Source organism: Thalassophryne amazonica, chromosome 16 (genome assembly GCF_902500255.1).
Source record: "Thalassophryne amazonica chromosome 16, fThaAma1.1, whole genome shotgun sequence".
NCBI lineage: Eukaryota > Metazoa > Chordata > Actinopteri > Batrachoidiformes > Batrachoididae > Thalassophryne > Thalassophryne amazonica.
This window is the reverse complement of record NC_047118.1, coordinates 90,749,301-90,771,446: the sequence shown is the minus strand read 5'-3', so window position 1 is coordinate 90,771,446 and position 22,146 is coordinate 90,749,301. Positions and strand designations below refer to the sequence as shown.

The window sequence follows — 22,146 nt, the reverse complement described above, 5'->3', positions numbered from 1 at the left end:
AAGAGTCACTATTCGGCATGCTTCCACATGTTGGGGTCAACCTCGTAGCTCTAGAAGTTGAGTTCACCCGCTGGAAGTTTTTGCAATTCATGAACTCCACACTTGAGATGGCCAACGCAACCACCGAGGAAATTAGGTCCCTGCGACTGATGGTACTACAAAACCGTATGGTTCTTGATCAGCTGACCGCACCCTCCGGTGGAGTGTGTGCTTTGGTGGGCACAGCGTGCTGCACCTTTATCCCGGACAACACAGCTGACGGAGGTGCCATCACCCGAGCTCTACAAGAGATGACAGAGGTCCGTGACTCTGTCCAAGCAACAATGTCATCGCCTAGCTGGAGCTTCTGGTCATGGTTTACATCAGGAAGTTGGTGGCAACTTCTACTACGAGCTTTGACCCCTCTATTGATCATTGTTGCAGTTTTTGCACTCTTATTTTGCTGCATAGTGCCTTGCCTCCATTCCATGATTGTAAAATTACTCTCCAACGCCTTTGTCCAATGTAATGTCGTACAGCAAGACGTCCATCGAGAAACTACCCACTTCCAACCATTGTCAACCGATGATTTTGAGCAGGAACCAGAATATAATGTCCGCCAATCGCCATATGCCGATGCCCAGCCGTATCAACCACCTGATTACGAGGTCGATATTCCTGAGGTTCTGACACTGCCCTGTAAACAATAAAAGACACCATATAATGATTTTAAATCTTTATCATTGGTTCACTGTCATTTTGTCTTCCTGTTTTTGGTTACTATATTCATCTCCGCATTCGTCTATGATGTTACAACTGAAAACATTCTTAACAAGTGGTTGTGATTAATGTATTGGATGTGGTTGAGATGTAATAAACGATAAACAGCAGGGATAAATATGTTAGATAAAATGTACTGTACAAACATGATTCATTTATTATCTTATTATTACATCTGCTCTTTTAAATTCTGCAAGCTGTTTCTCTCAGATATTCCCAGATAGATAGCACAGCTGCAGGAGCCAAGTCAGCCTGTTTATAGTTTGACTTTTAGCAAGCTTCAGCAAAATCGTTCACTCTGTACCTAAGATTGTAATGATTCAGTTGTCACTCTATACCTAAGACTGGAATGATTCAGTTGTTTGCAAACGTATCTGCACATGACTAATAGCACTTGTTGTAACCGTGGACTCCCTTATCTTTGTTTTCTTTACACAATAAAAGGGTCTTGCGAGGATGTCACAGTTAGAGAACTGCACGAAGCTGCCAGCCTCTGCTGTATCTCTCCTTTGCAAAGCTCACTAAAGACATCTCAACTCTCTGTCTGGTTCTTTCTTGTAAGTCTAGGGGAGGTCAAACCTGACAATAACATTTCAATATTTGTGTGTGTGTGTGTACAAAAAGAAATTAGAAACCTGACATATTTTACTGTGAGTTGACCTTTAATTGGAATTAAAATTCTGAATCCTCACAGTTAATTTCAATAACTACTTGATTTAACACATGAACAGTTAAGATTTTACCTTCTCTTCTGAGCATCACATTCAGCACTTAAGGAGTTTATTATTATAAACAGACTATTTGACTGTCAGGAGCCACTGACACCACTGAAGAAACCGCCGACACACTTCAACTACAGTTAAACAGAACAAGCACTCGGATCTGCTTCAACTGTTTGTGTCCACTGTAAATGATAAAAATAGGTTGGAAAATGACGTACTGTGGGGTGGTGGACAAGCGGTTAAGTGTGCTTGTTTCCAGTGTGGAAGGTTTTAGTTCAAACACCACCCCATGATGTTCACCAAAAGACCAATTAAGCTAGCCAGGTCCCATGTTTTCTTGGAAGGAGAAGAACCGGTGCTTGTGAACCAAATCAAATATCTGAGTGATATTAGACCCAAATCTTTCATTCAAAAAACATATCAAAAAGGTAACTAACACTGTAAATTTCAATCTATCTAATTTTAAACAGATAAGACCGTTTAATACAATAGATGTGGCCAAATCTTTCTTACACTGCATGATCTTGTCACATATAGAGTATTGCATTACAACATGGTCCTTCACAGGAACGACTGTACTGAAACCAATCGAACATTTGTACAAAAAAAGCCTTAAAAATATTGGACAAAAAAAAGAACACAAATTTCTCATCACTGTCCATGTCTGGGGACTACAGATGGAAATAAGCATTGTGCTAAATCCGGCATATTTACAGTCTCTGCTGTACTGATCTGTGATCGACACGGTCCTCTGCAGCTGTAATCTGTTCATTGTGTCTGACGGTTTGAGTCTCTGCTGTGCTGATCTGTGATCGACACGGTCCTCTGCAGCTGTAATCTGTTCATTGTGTCTGACGGTTTGAGTCTCTGCTGTACTGATCTGTGATCGACACGGTCCTCTGCAGCTGTAATCTGTTCACTGTGTCTGACGGTTTGAGTCTCTGCTGTACTGATCTGTGATCGACACGGTCCTCTGCAGCTGTAATCTGTTCACTGTGTCTGACGGTTTGAGTCTCTGCTGTGCTAATCTGTGATCGACACGGTCCTCTGCAGCTGTAATCTGTTCACTGTGTCTGACGGTTTGAGTCTCTGCTGTGCTAATCTGTGATCGACACGGTCCTCTGCAGCTGTAATCTGTTCACTGTGTCTGACGGTTTGAGTCTCTGCTGTGCTGATCTGTGATCGACACGGTCCTCTGCAGCTGTAATCTGTTCACTGTGTCTGACGGTTTGAGTCTCTGCTGTGCTAATCTGTGATCGACACGGTCCTCTGCAGCTGTAATCTGTTCACTGTGTCTGACGGTTTGAGTCTCTGCTGTGCTGATCTGTGATCGACACGGTCCTCTGCAGCTGTAATCTGTTCACTGTGTCTGACGGTTTGAGTCTCTGCTGTACTGATCTGTGATCGACACAGTCCTCTGCAGCTGTAATCTGTTCACTGTGTCTGACGGTTTGAGTCTCTGCTGTACTGATCTGTGATCGACACGGTCCTCTGCAGCTGTAATCTGTTCACTGTGTCTGACGGTTTGAGTCTCTGCTGTGCTAATCTGTGATCGACACGGTCCTCTGCAGCTGTAATCTGTTCACTGTGTCTGACGGTTTGAGTCTCTGCTGTGCTAATCTGTGATCGACACGGTCCTCTGCAGCTGTAATCTGTTCACTGTGTCTGACGGTTTGAGTCTCTGCTGTGCTGATCTGTGATCGACACGGTCCTCTGCAGCTGTAATCTGTTCACTGTGTCTGACGGTTTGAGTCTCTGCTGTGCTAATCTGTGATCGACACGGTCCTCTGCAGCTGTAATCTGTTCACTGTGTCTGACGGTTTGAGTCTCTGCTGTGCTGATCTGTGATCGACACGGTCCTCTGCAGCTGTAATCTGTTCACTGTGTCTGACGGTTTGAGTCTCTGCTGTGCTAATCTGTGATCGACACGGTCCTCTGCAGCTGTAATCTGTTCATTGTGTCTGACGGTTCAGTCTCTGCTGTGCTGATCTGTGATCGACACGGTCCTCTGCAGCTGTAATCTGTTCATTGTGTCTGACGGTTTGAGTCTCTGCTGTGCTGATCTGTGATCGACACGGTCCTCTGCAGCTGTAATCTGTTCACTGTGTCTGACGGTTTGAGTCTCTGCTGTGCTGATCTGTGATCGACACGGTCCTCTGCAGCTGTAATCTGTTCACTGTGTCTGACGGTTTGAGTCTCTGCTGTGCTGATCTGTGATCGACACGGTCCTCTGCAGCTGTAATCTGTTCATTGTGTCTGACGGTTTGAGTCTCTGCTGTGCTGATCTGTGATCGACACGGTCCTCTGCAGCTGTAATCTGTTCATTGTGTCTGACGGTTTGAGTCTCTGCTGTGCTAATCTGTGATCGACACGGTCCTCTGCAGCTGTAATCTGTTCATTGTGTCTGACGGTTTGAGTCTCTGCTGTACTGATCTGTGATCGACACGGTCCTCTGCAGCTGTAATCTGTTCACTGTGTCTGACGGTTCAGTCTCTGCTGTACTGATCTGTGATCGACACGGTCCTCTGCAGCTGTAATCTGTTCACTGTGTCTGACGGTTTGAGTCTCTGCTGTGCTGATCTGTGATCGACACGGTCCTCTGCAGCTGTAATCTGTTCATTGTGTCTGACGGTTTGAGTCTCTGTTGTGCTGATCTGTGATCGACACGGTCCTCTGCAGCTGTAATCTGTTCACTGTGTCTGACGGTTTGAGTCTCTGCTGTGCTAATCTGTGATCGACACGGTCCTCTGCAGCTGTAATCTGTTCATTGTGTCTGACGGTTTGAGTCTCTGCTGTGCTGATCTGTGATCGACACGGTCCTCTGCAGCTGTAATCTGTTCATTGTGTCTGACGGTTTGAGTCTCTGTTGTGCTGATCTGTGATCGACACGGTCCTCTGCAACTGTAATCTGTTCATTGTGTCTGGCGGTTTGAGTCTCTGTTGTGCTGATCTGTGATCGACACGGTCCTCTGCAGCTGTAATCTGTTCATTGTGTCTGACGGTTTGAGTCTCTGTTGTACTGATCTGTGATCGACACGGTCCTCTGCAGCTGTAATCTGTTCATTGTGTCTGACGGTTTGAGTCTCTGCTGTGCTAATCTGTGATCGACACGGTCCTCTGCAGCTGTAATCTGTTCATTGTGTCTGACGGTTTGAGTCTCTGTTGTGCTGATCTGTGATCGACACGGTCCTCTGCAGCTGTAATCTGTTCATTGTGTCTGACGGTTTGAGTCTCTGTTGTGCTGATCTGTGATCGACACGGTCCTCTGCAGCTGTAATCTGTTCATTGTGTCTGACGGTTCAGTCTCTGCTGTACTGATCTGTGATCGACACGGTCCTCTGCAGCTGTAATCTGTTCATTGTGTCTGACGGTTCAGTCTCTGCTGTACTGATCTGTGATCGACACGGTCCTCTGCAGATGTAATCTGTTCATTGTGTCTGACGGTTTGAGTCTCTGTTGTGCTGATCTGTGATCGACACGGTCCTCTGCAGCTGTAATCTGTTCATTGTGTCTGACGGTTCAGTCTCTGCTGTACTGATCTGTGATCGACACGGTCCTCTGCAGCTGTAATCTGTTCATTGTGTCTGACGGTTTGAGTCTCTGCTGTACTGATCTGTGATCGACACGGTCCTCTGCAGCTGTAATCTGTTCATTGTGTCTGACGGTTTGAGTCTCTGTTGTACTGATCTGTGATCGACACGGTCCTCTGCAGCTGTAATCTGTTCATTGTGTCTGACGGTTTGAGTCTCTGCTGTACTGATCTGTGATCGACACGGTCCTCTGCAGCTGTAATCTGTTCATTGTGTCTGACGGTTTGAGTCTCTGTTGTGCTGATCTGTGATCGACACGGTCCTCTGCAGCTGTAATCTGTTCATTGTGTCTGACGGTTTGAGTCTCTGCTGTACTGATCTGTGATCGACACGGTCCTCTGCAGCTGTAATCTGTTCATTGTGTCTGACGGTTTGAGTCTCTGCTGTACTGATCTGTGATCGACACGGTCCTCTGCAGCTGTAATCTGTTCATTGTGTCTGACGGTTTGAGTCTCTGCTGTGCTGATCTGTGATTGTAATCTGTTCATTGTGTCTGATGGTCACAGACATACACTGATGAAATGACACAAATGAGAAGCAGTGTGCTCTGATCTACTGATCAGGTGAGTCCAGCCGGCTGTGCACGTGTTCTGCACATGTGTGTCTTGTGGAGAGTGCACCACAGTCCAGACACCGCGTCATGTGGAACAGAGCTCACGTGGGTCTGAAGGTACCTGTGAGTCCTGGAACAACTCGAAGATGCCTGTGTGAAGACAAACGATTGACAAGAGACCCCACAAAGTCTCACTGTGGAAAAACCCATATGTGCTGAAGAGGTTTGACAAAGAAGCCGCTGACTGAAGAGAAACGGAGCAACATTTTTAGGTTCTTTTTGGATCTCAGGGCCACAGATAGTTTGTCAGACAACCCCCAAAAACTGAAGTCACAGTGAAGCCTGATGGAGCACAATGATCTGGAGATGTTTCTCACACTGTGGTGTTGGGTCTATTGATCACATCCCAGCATTAGGGATCAGTTTGAACACATCAGAATACATGAAGAGGAAATGTCCTTTAAGTGGGAGTTTCAACAAGACGACGACCCCAAACACACCAACAAGTCAGTACCATCTTGGTTCCAGACCCACCAGATTAACATTATGGAGAGTCCAGTCCAATCCCAGGACCTTAATCCAACAGAAAACCTGTGGGGTGACGTCAAAAACACTGTTTCTGAGAAAAAACCAAGAAACACAAAGGACCTGTGGACTGTAGTCCAAAGGACCTGGACTGGAAAACCTGTTCACAGGAGACAGAAGCTGGTCGTCTCCATGAAACACAGATGTGAAGCAGGTCTCAGAAACAGTGTTCATACAACTAAATATGAGTTCAGTCGGTCACAGGAAATAGAAATCTACAAGCGTGTTACACTTCATACAGTAAATGTTGGAGTTTGTAAAGAAAAACACACCCTGATATTTTTATGAACAGCCTCATATTTATATTCACTTTCTGTGATTCATTATTCTTCATGTTTTTATTTGTAATAGAATTTACAGTGTATTTGTGTTCATGGAAATCAAAGCTATTTTATGGATTCTGAGCTCCACTGACTTTTTAAAAACACATATTATCATTGTGAATATGACTGTAAATAATACCTGAAACTATGACTTCTGCTTGTTGTCTCAGAGACTCGAGAGCTGAAAACAAAGAGTGTGGCCCCATCTATTGTTGTGGATGTAAGACATGTAAAAATCCAAGTCTGTCATGACGAAACACTCATATTTCTCATCAGTCATCAGTTCAGACACGCTGTGGCGTGTCTGAACCTTTAACAGGAAGCACAGGTCCAAGAAAAACATTAAACCTTTATTCTAATATTTATACTTCACTTCATATTCTCATTTTGTTTCAGATTATGATTATTGTGGTCATCTATCATCTTTTTAAAATATATTTAAATGCAGTATTTAAGTGGGTACTTTGTCCTTGAGAGAAATGAAATGAACACATTTGAAAGCAGTGTGTGTATCTGGGAGCTGGTGAAGCCGGAGTCAGACAGGCTTGTCTGGGTCTTTTAGTTGTTTTAAGTGTGATGAGACTTGCAGCTTCACACAGGAGAAGGGAAACAGGAAATCAGAACAGAAACTCACCAACTGGCCTGCAGGGGGCAGCTCCGTGTCTGCTGGCTCCTCCCAAACCTGGTACAGAGGTGCAATCATGTGAGCAGTCCTGCAAACACACAAAATCAGCGGTTCATCCCTGACACGTCCACCTGCCCAGAGGAGAGACCACGTGCAAACTGGTTTTAAAGAGAAGGTCACAGCTCTGATCAGCAGGCAGGTGCTGCATCCACACCACGGGACCACCCTGCACGGTACACGAGATACAGAGTCAGGTGAAACGTGAGCGTGTCCTCAGCCACCTGCACGCTGGAGCATGTCCAGAGAAAGGTGTCTCAGGGATAACAGACTGGAGCTGATGTTCCCTCACAGTGTGTAGGTGGTCCTTGTGCACCTCTGATCTGGTTTGCCTGCATGGCTTTGACCGTGACCTGCTCCAGCGGCTCTGCTGGGTCTGTCAGGGACCATGACCCATGCGCCTTCTGACCTCAACCACGCCCCACAAAGAAAGATGTCGACATCACATATCATCTCGCATATTTCAATGATGCTGACCTTTGACCAGTGATGAAAGTGGGCCATGGAAAAAAAATTACAATCTTTGGCAAAGGCCTGAAGGTCCTGGTGGGGGGTGTGGAGGTTCTCCAGCAGAAAAAAAAATTAAATCTCAGAAGCATTCTGGTACATTTTCAGGTCCATTTATCCACCAAGAAAATCTCCAAATAATTTATTTTTTTTGTTAGGTCAGGTCAGGTTTCCACCTCAGTCTTTTCACACAACTTGTATTGTGCGACCAGCCTTTAATCCAAAAACACACACTGTGGTTCAGAAAGGTACACAGTAAATGAAATGACAATTCAAAGAACTTAAAAATAATAATAATCCTCAGTATCAATTCAAATGGAACAACAGGAGTATTTATGGCACATTAATGCACCAACTTGCTCAACCTTCCAACCTTCACTCACTTCTGTGTTTTGACAAAGTGACAAAGTTTTTTATTCGGCACACAAAATATTAAAATAGAAAAAAATGAACAATTCCACAAACAAACACAGACAAAACTTTCATCGCTTTCATCGTTTTGTCAGGAGCTTTGGATCTATTGATGATCTCTGTTTTCAAATTCTTGGCCACCTTAAAATCCTTACAAATATGTTTTTTTACTTCAAGATTAATTTCTGATTACTATACATTTTTAAGTTTAAAAACTTTTCTTACATTAGAAACTTGCAAATAAAATAGTTTGAAGTTAAGAAAAAGATTCTTTAGAAATCTTTGAGGTTCATCTGTAAATTAAAATCATAACTCATCTGTTGGTGTTGCTTTTATCTATAAATCTAGGTTTAGCTTATTAGCTGTTGGGGGTCACAAATATAACTCCTTTGAGCATCTGATTCTCCGCTCTGCTCAGGATATTACACACTGCCAAGGTCAGAAGAATAAAAATCAGCTGTATTACTTTGTCACTGTATATAGGCCCCCTGGCCCTGTCACTGTATATAGGCCCCCTGGCTCACATTCTGAATTCTTAGATGAATTTGGTGCGTTCATCTCTAACTTGTCAACTAGTGCAGATAACATTCTGATCATTGGTGACTAACGTTCATATAAATAAGCCTTCTGATCCCCTCTGCAAATCACTTATGGAAATTGTGGATGCATTAGGATTTCAGCAATGCATTCAGGACTCGACACATATTAGTGGAAATATCCTGGATTTGGTATTTTTGCCCAGCAGGTGGTATTGCTGTCACAAATACTGACATCATGCCTCTTACATCAGTGGTCTCTGATCACTCATTTATTAAGTTTACAGTTTCGCTGCCGTGTTTAGTGAAACAACAACCTTATTTATCACTGCAGTGATGCATCAACTCCTCAACTAAGACTGAACTCAAAGTTAGACTGCCTGATGTCTTAAGCCTGGTTCACAAGACAGGATTTTAAAATTATCTTTAGGTTTCCAAAACCTGAGAGACCGCACACGTGAAGATAAAAAAACAAAAACAAAAAAAAAATCATAGCTCTAACTCTGCTCTGAATCCAATGAAAGACTAATTAGCAGACTTTTAATGAGCCTTTCATTGGATTCAGGTGTGTTGGAGCAGGGAGACAACTAAGAGTGTCAGGAAGGTGGCTCTTGAGGACCGAACTTGGCCACCCCTGCTCTAACAGGTTTGGTGGTACAGTGTGTGGTGTTCAGCCACACAGTGAGGACAACAACACAACACACAAACAGATTTCACACACCAACATTCACAGCTCAGACAGGAAATCTCACAAAATCTCTCGAGATTAAACGTGACTTCAGAGTAAACAAACAGAGGTACTTTGTGGACTATTTAAAACAGAGGGAAAAAACAATACAAAAAGAAAAAGAAAAGGCGTTCATTAAAGGAGTGGAGACAGCGCGACCACCAGACTTTCTGGTAAGTCAGAACAGCTGTTTTGATTTTATTTTCCGCTTCATACGTCCGTCACCTCGTTTTCTGATTGGATGAACGTCACATTCAGCAGCCTGCGTGCTCGTTTTGGTCGGAGGACACAACACACGCTGCAATATCAGGCCAAGGCAATCCAACATGTTGAATATCCCCGATTTGCGATCGGAGTGCTCCTGACGCCCTTCCAAGCAGATCAGAGCACTCTGAACACACCACACACACGACAGGAATATCTGATAAGATTATCTTTAACATCATCACGACTGTCAGGGCGTCCTTAAGATTGTCGGAAGGGGAAGATCGGGTCCGATATCAGCCTAATTACCCTGCCGTGTGAACCAGGCTTTAGCTTCACATTTTGCAACTACGCAATCAGTAGACAGTCTTGTGGATACTTTAACCCTCTGGGGCCGACGGTGTCGTATACTACGGCTGAGATCAAGCTTTACAAAATTATAAATAACTTTTTAATGACATGAGATAGAAACTTACTTATTTCTGCTGAAAAGTTAACTCTGCTGACTTTCGAGCCAGCCATCGGCCATCTTTGTACTCCTCATAGAAGCTGTGTGATGACGTGAACAATGTGAGTGTCCAATTGGAATTGGTTCACCGTCACATGGTTTTCCAAAATCCAATCGTAGAACAGATTTACCTCACGTGATAAATCAAAGATCTTTTTTTTAGCAGTGATGTGTTACTAGTTTTCCTGTTTAAATAGCCATCTGGTTGCTGGCTCCAGTGCACCCTGCGCCATTACGCACAACGGTCAGTGAAAGTGGGCAGACGGAGAGCCTCTGATGACAATCTCACGTGCTCAAACACAGTGTGTGTGAGTTTCAAAGATGCTCCACTCGTAATTACCTGTGAATGAATGTTATCGAATAAGCCCGTGGCAAGCTCTCTCGTTCCATCGTAAAGCACTGTTTACCATATCAGTGGAGCGAGAAGGAGGGGCCACTCCTCAGAGTGTAAATGGGCCAAAGTGTCAAAGTTGCTTTCAGAGCAGGACAGAACAGTCCAAAACACAGTAGAAGTAGAAGTTTGTGATGTGACCATTGTGTAATAGCAGACAGAAATTGCTATGAGATGAAGACAAACAAAACACATAGACCATTTTGTATATACGAGGTCTGTCCAAAAAGTAACGGACCTTTTTATTTTTTTCAAAAACTATATGGATTTGAATCACGTGTGATTACATCAGCCAAGTTTGAACCCTCGTGGGCATGCAAGAGTTTTTCCACGCCTGTCGGTTGCGTCATTCGCCTGTGGGCAGGCTTTGAGTGAGCACTGGTCCACCCCTCCCGTTGGATTTCTTTTGTCTGAGAACTTGCTGAGAGACTGTCACTTTGCTCCATGAAATTTTTTTCGGAAACTGTTAGAGACAGGCAGATGGAAACCATACGATAGATTCAGTTGGATATCGGTGAAGATTCTGTCGGCGTCACACGGATTATGGACTATTAAAACCTTTTTAAAGACGGCCCACAGCGGCAGAGGGAGCGCGGCGCCTGGATCAACCAGATCATTTCTAAACTGAATGCTGTGTTGATCCGGGACATCATGTGACTACCACAGAAATGGCAACAGAGCTGGACATAGCACTTCTGCGTCACATTCCACTGTTACAGGAAATTTTGTAATGAAAGACGTGCGGAGGATTTCACGCGTCGGCACGAAGCAGCTCAGGACGCGCAGCAAAAAAAAAAAAAAAACACCTCCGTGTTGGAAACCATTCAGAAGATTCAGACGGCTTTCGATGGCTTTCAGTCAAGTGAGTATCCGAGAAATTGTGTAACAGCTGGACATGCCCCAACATGTCCTGTGAGACTTCCAACACGGAGGTGTTTTTTTGCTGCACGTCCTGAGCTGCTTCGTGCCGACGCGCGAAATCCTTTGCACGTCTTTCATTACAAAATCTCCTGTAACAGTGGAATGTGCCGCAAAAGTGCTATGTCCAGCTCTGTTGCCATTTCTGTGGTAGTCACATGATGTCCTGGATCAACACAGCGTTCAGTTTAGAAATGATCTGGTCGATCCAGCCTGTCAAATGGCCGCTCGGCGCGCCGTGCGCCCTCCGCCGCTGTGGGCCGTCTTTAAAAAGGTTTTAACACTCCTGACTCCATGTGACACCGACAGAATCTTCACCGATATCCAACTGAATCTACTGAATGGTTTCCAACTGCCTGTCTCTAACAGTTTCTGAAAAAAATTTCATGGAGCAAAGCGGCAGTCTCTCAGCAAGTTCTCAGACAAAAGAAATCCGACGGGAGGGGTGGACCAGTGCTCACTCAAAGCCTGCCCACAGACGAATGATGCAACCGACAGGCGTGGAAAAACTCACACATGCGCACGAAGGTTCAAGCTTGGCTGATGTAATCACACGTGATTCAAATCCATATAGTTTTTGAAAAAAAATAAAAAAGGTACAATACTTTTTGGACAGACCTTGTATTGTTCAAAATGTGAATTTGTGTTTATTGTTTGAACATTTTCGTTGTACAGTCTTTCACACAAGAGCCCAAATTACCTTTATAAAGTGTCAAAACAGTTGTTTATTATAGTTTACTGTGTGCTTTGAATAAATGTGTGTGGAAAATTATTTCCGCTTTACTTTTTCCTTTCTTATTTCTGACTGACTTATAAAACACAACTATTGTATATATTATGAAAGCACAAGTTGTCCTGAAAAAAGAGACATAAAACTTGATTGTGGGATACAGGGAGAGCTGATAACAGCAATAATAAAACATTTATGCCAGACGAGTTGTTGTTGTTCATTCAGCTGCTCCTGGTTTTCTGTTTGGGGTCGCTACAGCGGATACACCCAGATCCGCATTGGTAACTGGCACAAGTTTTATGCCGGATGCCCTTCCTGACGCAACTCCAGTTTTACCTGGAGAAACACACACAGCCGCTGGTGTTCCAAAGAGGTCTCCCATCCAAGTACTAACCAGATCCTGCTCTGCTTAGCTTCTGAGATCTGACAGGATCACAGGCTTACACAGAGCAGACCAGCTGCTTATGCCAGATGAGTGAACTGTCAAAAAAAAAAATGCCCTCAGGCCCCAGAGGGTTAAACTCGGCTCTCAAAACTGCACTCGACATGATTGCGCCACCTTTGTTAAAACTGTGCACCCCCTAAAAGACAGTAGCCTTGGTTCAATGGTTACCTGCGTGACCTCAAGCACAAGACTAGAGGTCTAGAACGGAAATGGCGTAGTTTAAAAGTAGAAGTATTCCACCGTGCGTGGCGTGATGCTATCTCAGACTATAAGCATGCACTACTTGCTACAAAGTGGACTTACTACTCTGATTTGATCAACAAAAACAAGCATAACTCAAAGTTCCTGTTCAACATGGTGACAACACTTATTCATGGACAACCACCTGTAGTTTGCTCTCTTTTTACAGCACAAGATTTCCTGGATTACTTTGAGAAGAAAATAAATCAAATCAAATCAATTTTATTTATATAGCGCCAAATCACAACAACAGTTTCCCCAAGGCGCTAAAATAGAAGACATTAGGTTAAACATATCCCAAGATGCCTCAACCCAGCCACTACACCCTGCTATTGAGGTGGGCGCCAGTACTGAGGTATTACCTAGATTTAAAGAATTTGAGAGTATCTCTCTTGACATGCTGATGAAACTCGTAACGTCTACAAAAAGCACAACCTGCTTATTTAATCCCATACCAACAAAACTGTTTAAGCCTAAGCCTTAAGTCTAAGGCTTAGGCTTAAGACTAGCATACTGGTATAGTATGTTTCTATGCTTTTTACTCTTTTAATTTAATCTGTTAAAAGGGAGTTTTTCCTTCCCACTGTCGCCAAGTGCTTGCCCACAGGGGGTTGTTTTGACCGTTGGGGTTTTTCTGTGATTATTGTATGGCTTTTGCCTTGTAATATAAAGCGCCTTGGGGCAACTGTTGTTGTGATTTGGCGCTATATAAATAAAATTGATTTGATTTGATTTAATTCATTTTATTAGTAACTGGAGTGGGCTGCAGCCTCAACTTTATCTAAATTCTGGGTCTTTTAGTGAAGTTTAGGGCTAGTGGTCGGTGATCACCTTAGTATTTCTTCTGTTTTTCTTGTTGCTTAATGCTGACAAATTATACTGTATTTTTGTCTTTCTGATGTCTGATTCTGGTTTTTTCTCTGTTTAAGGTGCAGCTCCATCCAGAGATGGGTGTGGTATTTGTGCTGGAGACCCTCTTGTCCTGTGCACCAACAACATTTCTTGAATATTTGTTCTGTGAATTGTTCTGTAATTTGTGTCTGTATCATGGCCCAGGCAGAGGGTCACCCCTTTGAGTCTGGTCTGCTTGAGGTTTCTTCCTCAGAGGGAGTTTTTTCTTACCACTGTACTCTGGGGGTTAGTAAGGTTAGACCTTACTTGAGTGAAGCACCTTGAGGCAACTCTGTTGTGATTTGGTGCTATATAAATGAAATTAAATTGAAATTGAATTGAGATAATTTCTTGATTAACATTATAAAGAACCTTGAACATTTTATTTAGATATAAAATAGGAAGAAAGGTCACGTGTACATTAAATACAAAGAAATATGAAACTGCACTGTGCTATTTTCTTTGATTACTTGATAGTTAAAAAAATAAAAATAACTAAAGTTATTTAAAGTTGAGACTTTTTAATTGTTATGGCAGTAACAATTAAAATCTGATGTAATAAACTCCCAAAACCCAAAACAAAATAACCCTTCTTTGGAGATATTGGCAGCTTGCAAACCAACACGGCACATTACTGCCACCAACTGTTTGGACGTGGAACTGAATGAGTAGATTCTGATGCATGTTACCAAAAATAATCCAGACACATTCACCACGTGAGTACAAACCTGGATTTCTGGTAATTTCTGGAAAACTTTCATCACTGCTTGACCTTCATATTCATGTCGTGCTGAAACCACATGTTCAACATAAAGGCCATCACTTTAGTGTGTTTACACACACACACACACACACACAGTCACACACACACACACACACACACTACCTTGTAAGCAGGTAGGGGTCAAATGGGAAGAAGCTGTCCAGAGGGTTGGTGTTGGTGGTCACACGTTCACCTCCTGCAGATGTGCGCAACACTGGAAGTACGTGGCTCTTATTCCTCTCTATCACTGTGTAACAGAACACCACCTGATACTTCCTGCAAGGGGACACACACACACACACACACACACACACACACACACACACACACACACACACACACACACACACACACACACACACACACACACACACACACACACACACACACACACACACACACACACACACACACACACTACCTTAAAGCTCAAATATTTTAACAAGAATCAAACATTTCAATGCTATGAAATGAAAAGTGCGAAATCTGAGGATAATTGGCAGGAGGTTGGGGGGGGGGGGGGGGGCTCCTGGAACAGTTGGCACCATGTGTCATGCTTAGTTATGTTACAGAGTAACATATCTCATAAAATCCAATGGACACTGACCTTGTTTGACCTTTACTTTAGACATCAAACATTCAACACAGTCAAAACTATTCCATTTATTAATCCTATTAGCTCAACCAATAATCTGCATCACTTTTTACCAAAACTGGAGCAGCTTTAACTTTTGACCCCTGTACAAACTGAAACTGATCTTTGTCACTATTCTTACTGTTTTTACTCCATAACTCCAGAACGTTCAGTCACAGATCGTCCAAACTATAATCAGACAAATAATCTGCTATAGTTTTCAACATGATTGGAGCATTTTTAAAGTTTGACCCCTGTGTAAATCTTTATTGACCCCTGTAGCTCATTAGAGGTCAGCTCCAGGATGTGAAAGTAAACGTTAGTTCATTTAGAATGTGTGTGTGAACTTTGATGTTTTGTCACAGAATGAAGTGTTTTGCTGTGCCGCCCCACTATGAGCTTTGTTTTCCTTCACAAACATTTCACTTAAATCACGTAACTTCACTTTTTGACTTCAACAAACTGTGCTTTAACATGAACTGTGTGTTTCTTAACAAACATGACGCTGACAGACGTCTCACTGAAATGGAACCTGTAAAATATACACCAGGAACTGAACTGAAACTGTCCATCAATAACTTTATGTCTGTGAGCACTAAAAGCCTTTTTTGAAAATGTGAAGGGCAGATTCTTTTTGATGAAAAGAAGCTTCTCTTCTTTATCAGCTGTGAACCTGTTTCTGTTTTTATACTTAATACTTATAATTAACACTGAGCTAAACAGACTTTCACTCTCCACACTATTTTTTTTTTACTTTTAATGAAAAACGTACCGGCAACAGATACAAATACATGCCGTAAATGTTTTTTTCCCCAAAGGTGGAACATGTAAATATTGATGAGCACGACATCGCATGCACACATGGTGTGGCGCAGCGTCTCCGCTCCACACGGAGGCAAAACTGAGTCATTTTATCATTATTTTATTTATTTTCTTTGTGGATCATGGGATAATTTCATTGCATGCAGACAGAATCACCTGATGCCTGCAGGACCTGAGATGTTAACGAGGCACAGTGACACTTTCAACTTGTGGAGCACAGACACCCAACAAGTGGATTACACCTGTAGCGGACCGAGCTGGTCTCCTGGCCTGGACAGCTGCACCAGGAGCTGAAACTCACCAACCTGATGGACGACCTCCACCATGGAAACCCTGATCTGAGTTCTAACGGAGGAACTGTGGTGCAAAGTGCCAAAGTCACAGAGGAACTTTTTTCAGAAACAACAGGGAATTAAAGTATTTTCAGATGTTGTTTTCCAAACTCAGGAGGCTTTATGTGGATTATTTGTCTTCAGGATCATGTGATGATGAATTACACTGAAAGGAACAGGTTAGACTTTATATTTACTCTGTGTGTGAATTTAGTCCACATGATGGACCACAGCTTTCAGCAAATCAATGGACAGCAATGATGGACGTATTTCGATTTATGAGTAAATTTCATGAAAGCCTGTAAAAAAAAATCCATAAATTAGCTGCATCCTTATTTAAGCTGCAGTGTTCAAAATGTATGAAAAAAGTAGCGGCTTATAGTCCAGAAATGATGGCGCGTGTGTGTGTGAAAATTCCCCATTGAGAGGTTGACATCACACTGCTGTAAAGGGCCATCGGGTGACAGAGTATCAGAGTATCAGTTTTATAAGTAAATGAATACTGGATCGGGCTGATGCCTGATACTGGTATCAGGATCGGTGCATCCCTACACATAATGTCTGCCGCTTATCAGATGAAGTTTTGACGTGGTCATTAAATGAGGCAGGTCCTGATTTTAAGGTCAGGCGTTGAACTGAGGAAATACGTCAGCCTGCTGGGGACTCCTTGTTGATCGTTTGGCGCCCCCTGGCTGTAACTAATCTGTTACATAAGAGCTTTCGGCCGTTTTATACATATAACGGGCTTTGACTGTAAGGGACAAAAGGTGAAACCTGGTGATCCAGTTTAAGTGCTGCAGTGGACCTGGACCACGTACCTGGTGATGGCAGCAAACATGCTGGTGACAGATGGCAGGCAAACTTTGAGAGGGTTCAGCTGGCTCATCACCACTCGCTCCAGGTTCAGACTCCGCAGATACTCCAGACCTGAAGCACACGCACACACACACACACACACACACACACACACACACACACACACACACACACACACACACACACACACACACACACAGTCAGCCAGCCATCTGGTCTTTTCTGGTTCTCCCCGTGTTTGTGTGGGTTTCCTCCAGCTGCTCCGGCTTCCTCCCACATCCAAAGACGTGCAGGTTAGACGGATTGGAAACTTTAAATTGTCCGTAGGTGCTCCTGCGTGTGTCCGTCTCTACACTTGTGTCCCTGTGACAGACTGGCGCCCCGCCTTTTGCACAATGACCTCCACACCACTGAGCAGGTATAGAACCTGAAAGACTGACTGAATGATGTATATCTCACACTATGACCAATTACATTTAGTGATATGCGAGTACAGCCAGGATGTGACCCGTCCGTAACGCCGTGTTCTGTGTTAATTAACACGTCCAGGTCCAAGAACCAGGAAGTAAAAGCTGCTGTTCAAAAACCGTCTGCTCACGTTCATCTTCAGTTCTCACAAAATCCTCAACAGGCCTCCTGGTTCTAATACTTTGGGAGAAGACCTGTTACTGAGGACTCAAACTTTTTCATTGATTCACAGACACTCAGTGGGACTTTGACAGGAATTTTTTTTTCACTATTTACTGAGTTAGAAAAATTCAACATCAACAGAAAATGGAAACAGGGACGGACACGGATCAGAAACATCAGAAATCACAGCTCCAGATCAAAGCTGGACAGTCTGACAGCTCCGCTGGATGGGGAAGGAGACGCTCGCACAGGTCTGCCGTGTCAGTTAGCAACCCGTGAAGAAGGAACCAGTGGTGCACTGAGCGCGAGTCAACACGTCAGCTTCCTCAGACATTATAAACAGGAGTGAACTGATTCAGTGTTTGGAAAACGAGACGTCTTTGGTGAGACGTCGCCCTTGGACCTACACATCGGAGAGGTAGAACACGGCAATAATCAGACTGATCCTGTCTACGGCAGCGGCTGAGGCACTCAGTCATGACAACTTTGTGTTTCCAGAATGGACTGTTGTCATGTTTTATTGTGTGGTTGGACATTAAAGACCACAAGGCCTCTGGACATGATCCAGAATACAGCTGCTCCACTTTTAACACATCACAGGTGCTGGCGTCTCTTCGTGGGCGTCCTGCGAAGGTGAGCAGCTTTTAAGGTTGTGTTGCTGACCTATAAAATTATTACAGGCTGTGCACTTTCATATCTTATTGGGCCAAATGCACCGACCCGCCCACTGAGAGCTCCAGAGGCGGGCTGACTTTGTGTTCCAAGGGGTTAAAGGTCAGCAGCTTTCTATCATTACTGGAATAATGAACCTTAAAGAGATGGACTGCAAGGAGTACCTGGATTTGTGCAGATCCAAAACTGTCCTCTGGAAGCCTCGACTTTTGTCAGTGGGAGCGTGCGCTCCGTGCAGGGGGCGCGCAATAGGGTTATGACAAATCTCAAATTTATTAGCCTGGGGTTATAAATGATGAACTCTTACCTAAAACTCACAAAAATAACTTTGGTTTTGCCAGATCTTGAAAAAACCTCTCGCACCTAAGACAGTTTCATATTTCACATTAAAACACCTCACGGGTCAAACACTCTTTATTATAACATGTCAGTTTTACATACAATACACGAGGAATACATGAAAATGAGTACATATAGCATTTGTCATGTTTTTAATAGTGTTTCAGATTTGTGTATTAGTGTTAATAAATTTGCTGCTAAGATATTTATCTGTTTTACAAGTAGAACAAACCTCCTCCATCAACCTTACAGCTCTCTGAGCTACTATGAGTAGAGAAGCATTTCACAGCTTTGGGACACTTAAGTTTGGATATTGATGACAGCAGGTCTTCATAATCCGTCTCTGAATGGTGTTGGTTAGAAAACCAGGCCCGCGTCCATGTAGTTGCAATGAAATCACAAGTTACCCTCAGCTGTTCTCGCCACTTTGCAAGAAGGAAAAATGCAATAAGTGCTAAAATTCCTCATGAGTTCCACCTGGCACTGTGAAGTGATGGCAGCTTGTGCCATTTGATGCGAGGCCATTTTTCCTCCGTTTTGTAAAACTTGTATGCTTCACAAAGCTCAAAAAGGAATTTAAAATCATGTCTCCAGCCAAGGTTCTCATATTCTGGTATCACTTCTGTGCCCATGTGTGCATTTTGCAAATCATCATACTGTTCCAAAATCTCGTCAATAAACTCGTAGTTAATGTTAGGTGACCGTGACCGTATAGCAAAAAAGAAGTCCAACACATGTCGCAGAACAAGATCAAGAATGTGGTGCTGGCAGCCGATGTATTGAGGTTCATCGAATCCCTTGTGTCTAAATGTTCTCTGAAGCCTGACTACACCATTTTTGCGACCAGTATTGACTGCTGTTGTGTCAGAGATGATCATCTGAATACTGTTCCATGCATTGTACTCATCAAGCAGGTCCTATCTTGGTATAGATGTCTGCAGTGGTTCTACTGTCACAAGCCAAAATGCCAAGTTGTAATGTTCTTCTGTCATTTTTCAAGCACACAACTTGGTACTCCGTATTGTCAATTTTCTTACCATCAAAATGCAAACAAAATTTCTCTTCAGAGAAAAGTTCCATGAGGCGGTTCTTAACTTGTTCTGCATCTCTGATTGTTCAACACCAGACAACAGACTCTGATGGTGTTGAGACACTAACTCCATCTTCAGCCAGACTTTGAAGCACCTGTGACGCTTTTCTGGTTGACAGAGTGTTTAGACACCAGTTTGGCAGCAGACTTTGTTGAGTGGCATGTTCAATTTTATCTATTTTACCTTTATTTTTTATTTCTTTTAATTATTGTTTATTAACATATTTTAGCAATATTTATTTGTATATATTTTCTTGTTATTTCTTGATACTTGGTAATTCTTTTCTTGTTACGTTATTTTTAAATAGTATTGTGTAAACTTGTGTATTTTTAAAAGTGATGTGGTGCTCGGTGCGGGAGGTTTTTTCATGTTCCAATGAAATAAACTTCAAAAAAGTGATCTATGGGTAAAAGTTCATCAAATGCAACATCAGGAAAATGAAAGTTTTGTAGTCATAACCCCAGTGTGCAAGCTCTGTGCAGGGTGGGCTGCTCCGTGCAGGGGCGTGCCATGTGCAGGAGGTGGAAGCGCTCCGCTGCGTTCCATCCCACCGAGTTTGTGTTGAATGCGCGTCTTTATTTTTTAATCTGCCTGCTGCACAAGACACATGGGGACAGAACACACAGACGTGTGGCGCTGATGCACCGGAATGTGAACAGACTGATAAAGAAAATACATAAATAAAATGACAGACCCTCGAACTGTCTTCTAAAAGTCTCTTTAAGTGCCTACGTATTTGAGATATGGTGTCAGAAAACTCCCCCAAGGATCTAATCTGAAGGACGTGCAGTCTGGTCCATCCAGATGGGACTAGAACCGATAATGAGCTTTATCAGGGTCTGTACCTGTCTTCATGTCGGCTTGGAGGATGGCTCTGTGTCTGAAGATGAGTGTGTAGAAGGCGGCCTGACAGGTGGCGTAGAACGGTCCATGCAGGCTGATGTCACAGCAGGCCTGTTTGCCGCTCACATCCTGGCTGTCCAGGTAAGCATGGATCCAGTGGATCAGTAAGTCCAGACAGGCCCGCACCGTCCTGCAGCCAGACAGGAGACAGAAACAGTCCAGATGACACAGACGAAACCTGTCTCTGCCTCTGCTCCATCATCAAGCTCCCATGTTTCTAACACCAGTAAAGAGACAAATCAGCCAACTGACAGCAGAATTACTGGCCAAAATGTTTTCCTAAAACTTCATCAGTTATGTTTAATGATCCAGTAATTCTGCTGCTTCTAAAGCAGGTTTTGTAGGAACCGAACATGACCAGCAAAACACCTGAAGAACAAATCCTCGAAAACAGAACATCACGGCACCAACAAGACCAAACCTCCACCATCACACAACCACCGCCCCCTTACTCACCCAACTTTGGCCCCCATCACACACCTTTGGCCCCCGTCACCCAACTTTAACTCCCGTCACCCAACTTTAACTCTCATCACCCAACTTTGGCCACCGTCACCCAACTTGGCCACCGTCACCCAACTTTAACTCTCATCACCCAATTTTGGCCACCGTCACCCAACTTTAACTCTCATCACCCAACTTTGGCCACCATCACCCAACTTTAACTCTCATCACCCAACTTTGGCCACCATCACCCAACTTTAACTCCCGTCACCCAACTTTGGCCACCGTCACCCAACTTTAACTCCCGTCACCCAACTTTGGCCACCGTCACCCAACTTTAACTCCCGTCACCCAACTTTAATTCCCGTCACCCAACTTTAATTCCCGTCACCCAACTTTAACTCCCGTCACCCAACTTTGGCCACCATCACCCAACTTTAACTCCCGTCACCCAACTTTGGCCACAGTCACCCAACTTTAACTCCCGTCACCCAACTTTAACTCCCGTCACCCAACTTTGGCCACCGTCACCCAACTTTGGCCCTCGTCACACAACTTTGGCCCCCGTCACCCAACTTTAAACCCTGTCACCCAACTTTAACTCCCGTCACCCAACTTTAACTCTCATCACCCAACTTTAACTCCCGTCACCCAACTTTAACTCCCGTCACCCAACTTTAACTCCCGTCACCCAACTTTGGCCACCGTCACCCAACTTTGGCCCCCGTCATCCAACTTTAACTCCCGTCACCCAACTTTGGCCCCCGTCACCCAACTTTAAACCCCGTCACCCAACTTTAACTCCCATCACCCAACTTTAACTCTCATCACCCACCTTTGGCCCCGTCACCCAACTTTGGCCCCCATCACCCACGTTTAACTCCCGTCACCAAACTTTAACTCCCGTCACCCAACTTTGGCCCCGTCACCCAACTTTGGCCCTCGTCACCCAACTTTAACTCCCGTCACCCAACTTTA

At 43.7% G+C, this 22,146-nt stretch overlaps 1 protein-coding gene across 1 annotated transcript in view; it reads right to left on the bottom strand.

The window, feature by feature from the left end:
* Window positions 1–22,146, bottom strand: part of rrn3 (RRN3 homolog, RNA polymerase I transcription factor) — a 180,627-nt gene that overhangs the window by 14,213 nt on the left and 144,268 nt on the right. Inside the window, exons 16-19 of the mRNA XM_034191409.1 lie at window positions 20,667–20,854; window positions 17,092–17,200; window positions 14,609–14,761; window positions 7,167–7,245 (exon numbers count right to left, since the gene is read on the bottom strand). Of these exons, the coding sequence (XP_034047300.1) occupies window positions 7,167–7,245; window positions 14,609–14,761; window positions 17,092–17,200; window positions 20,667–20,854 (529 nt within the window). The remainder of the gene's footprint in view (window positions 1–7,166; window positions 7,246–14,608; window positions 14,762–17,091; window positions 17,201–20,666; window positions 20,855–22,146) is intronic.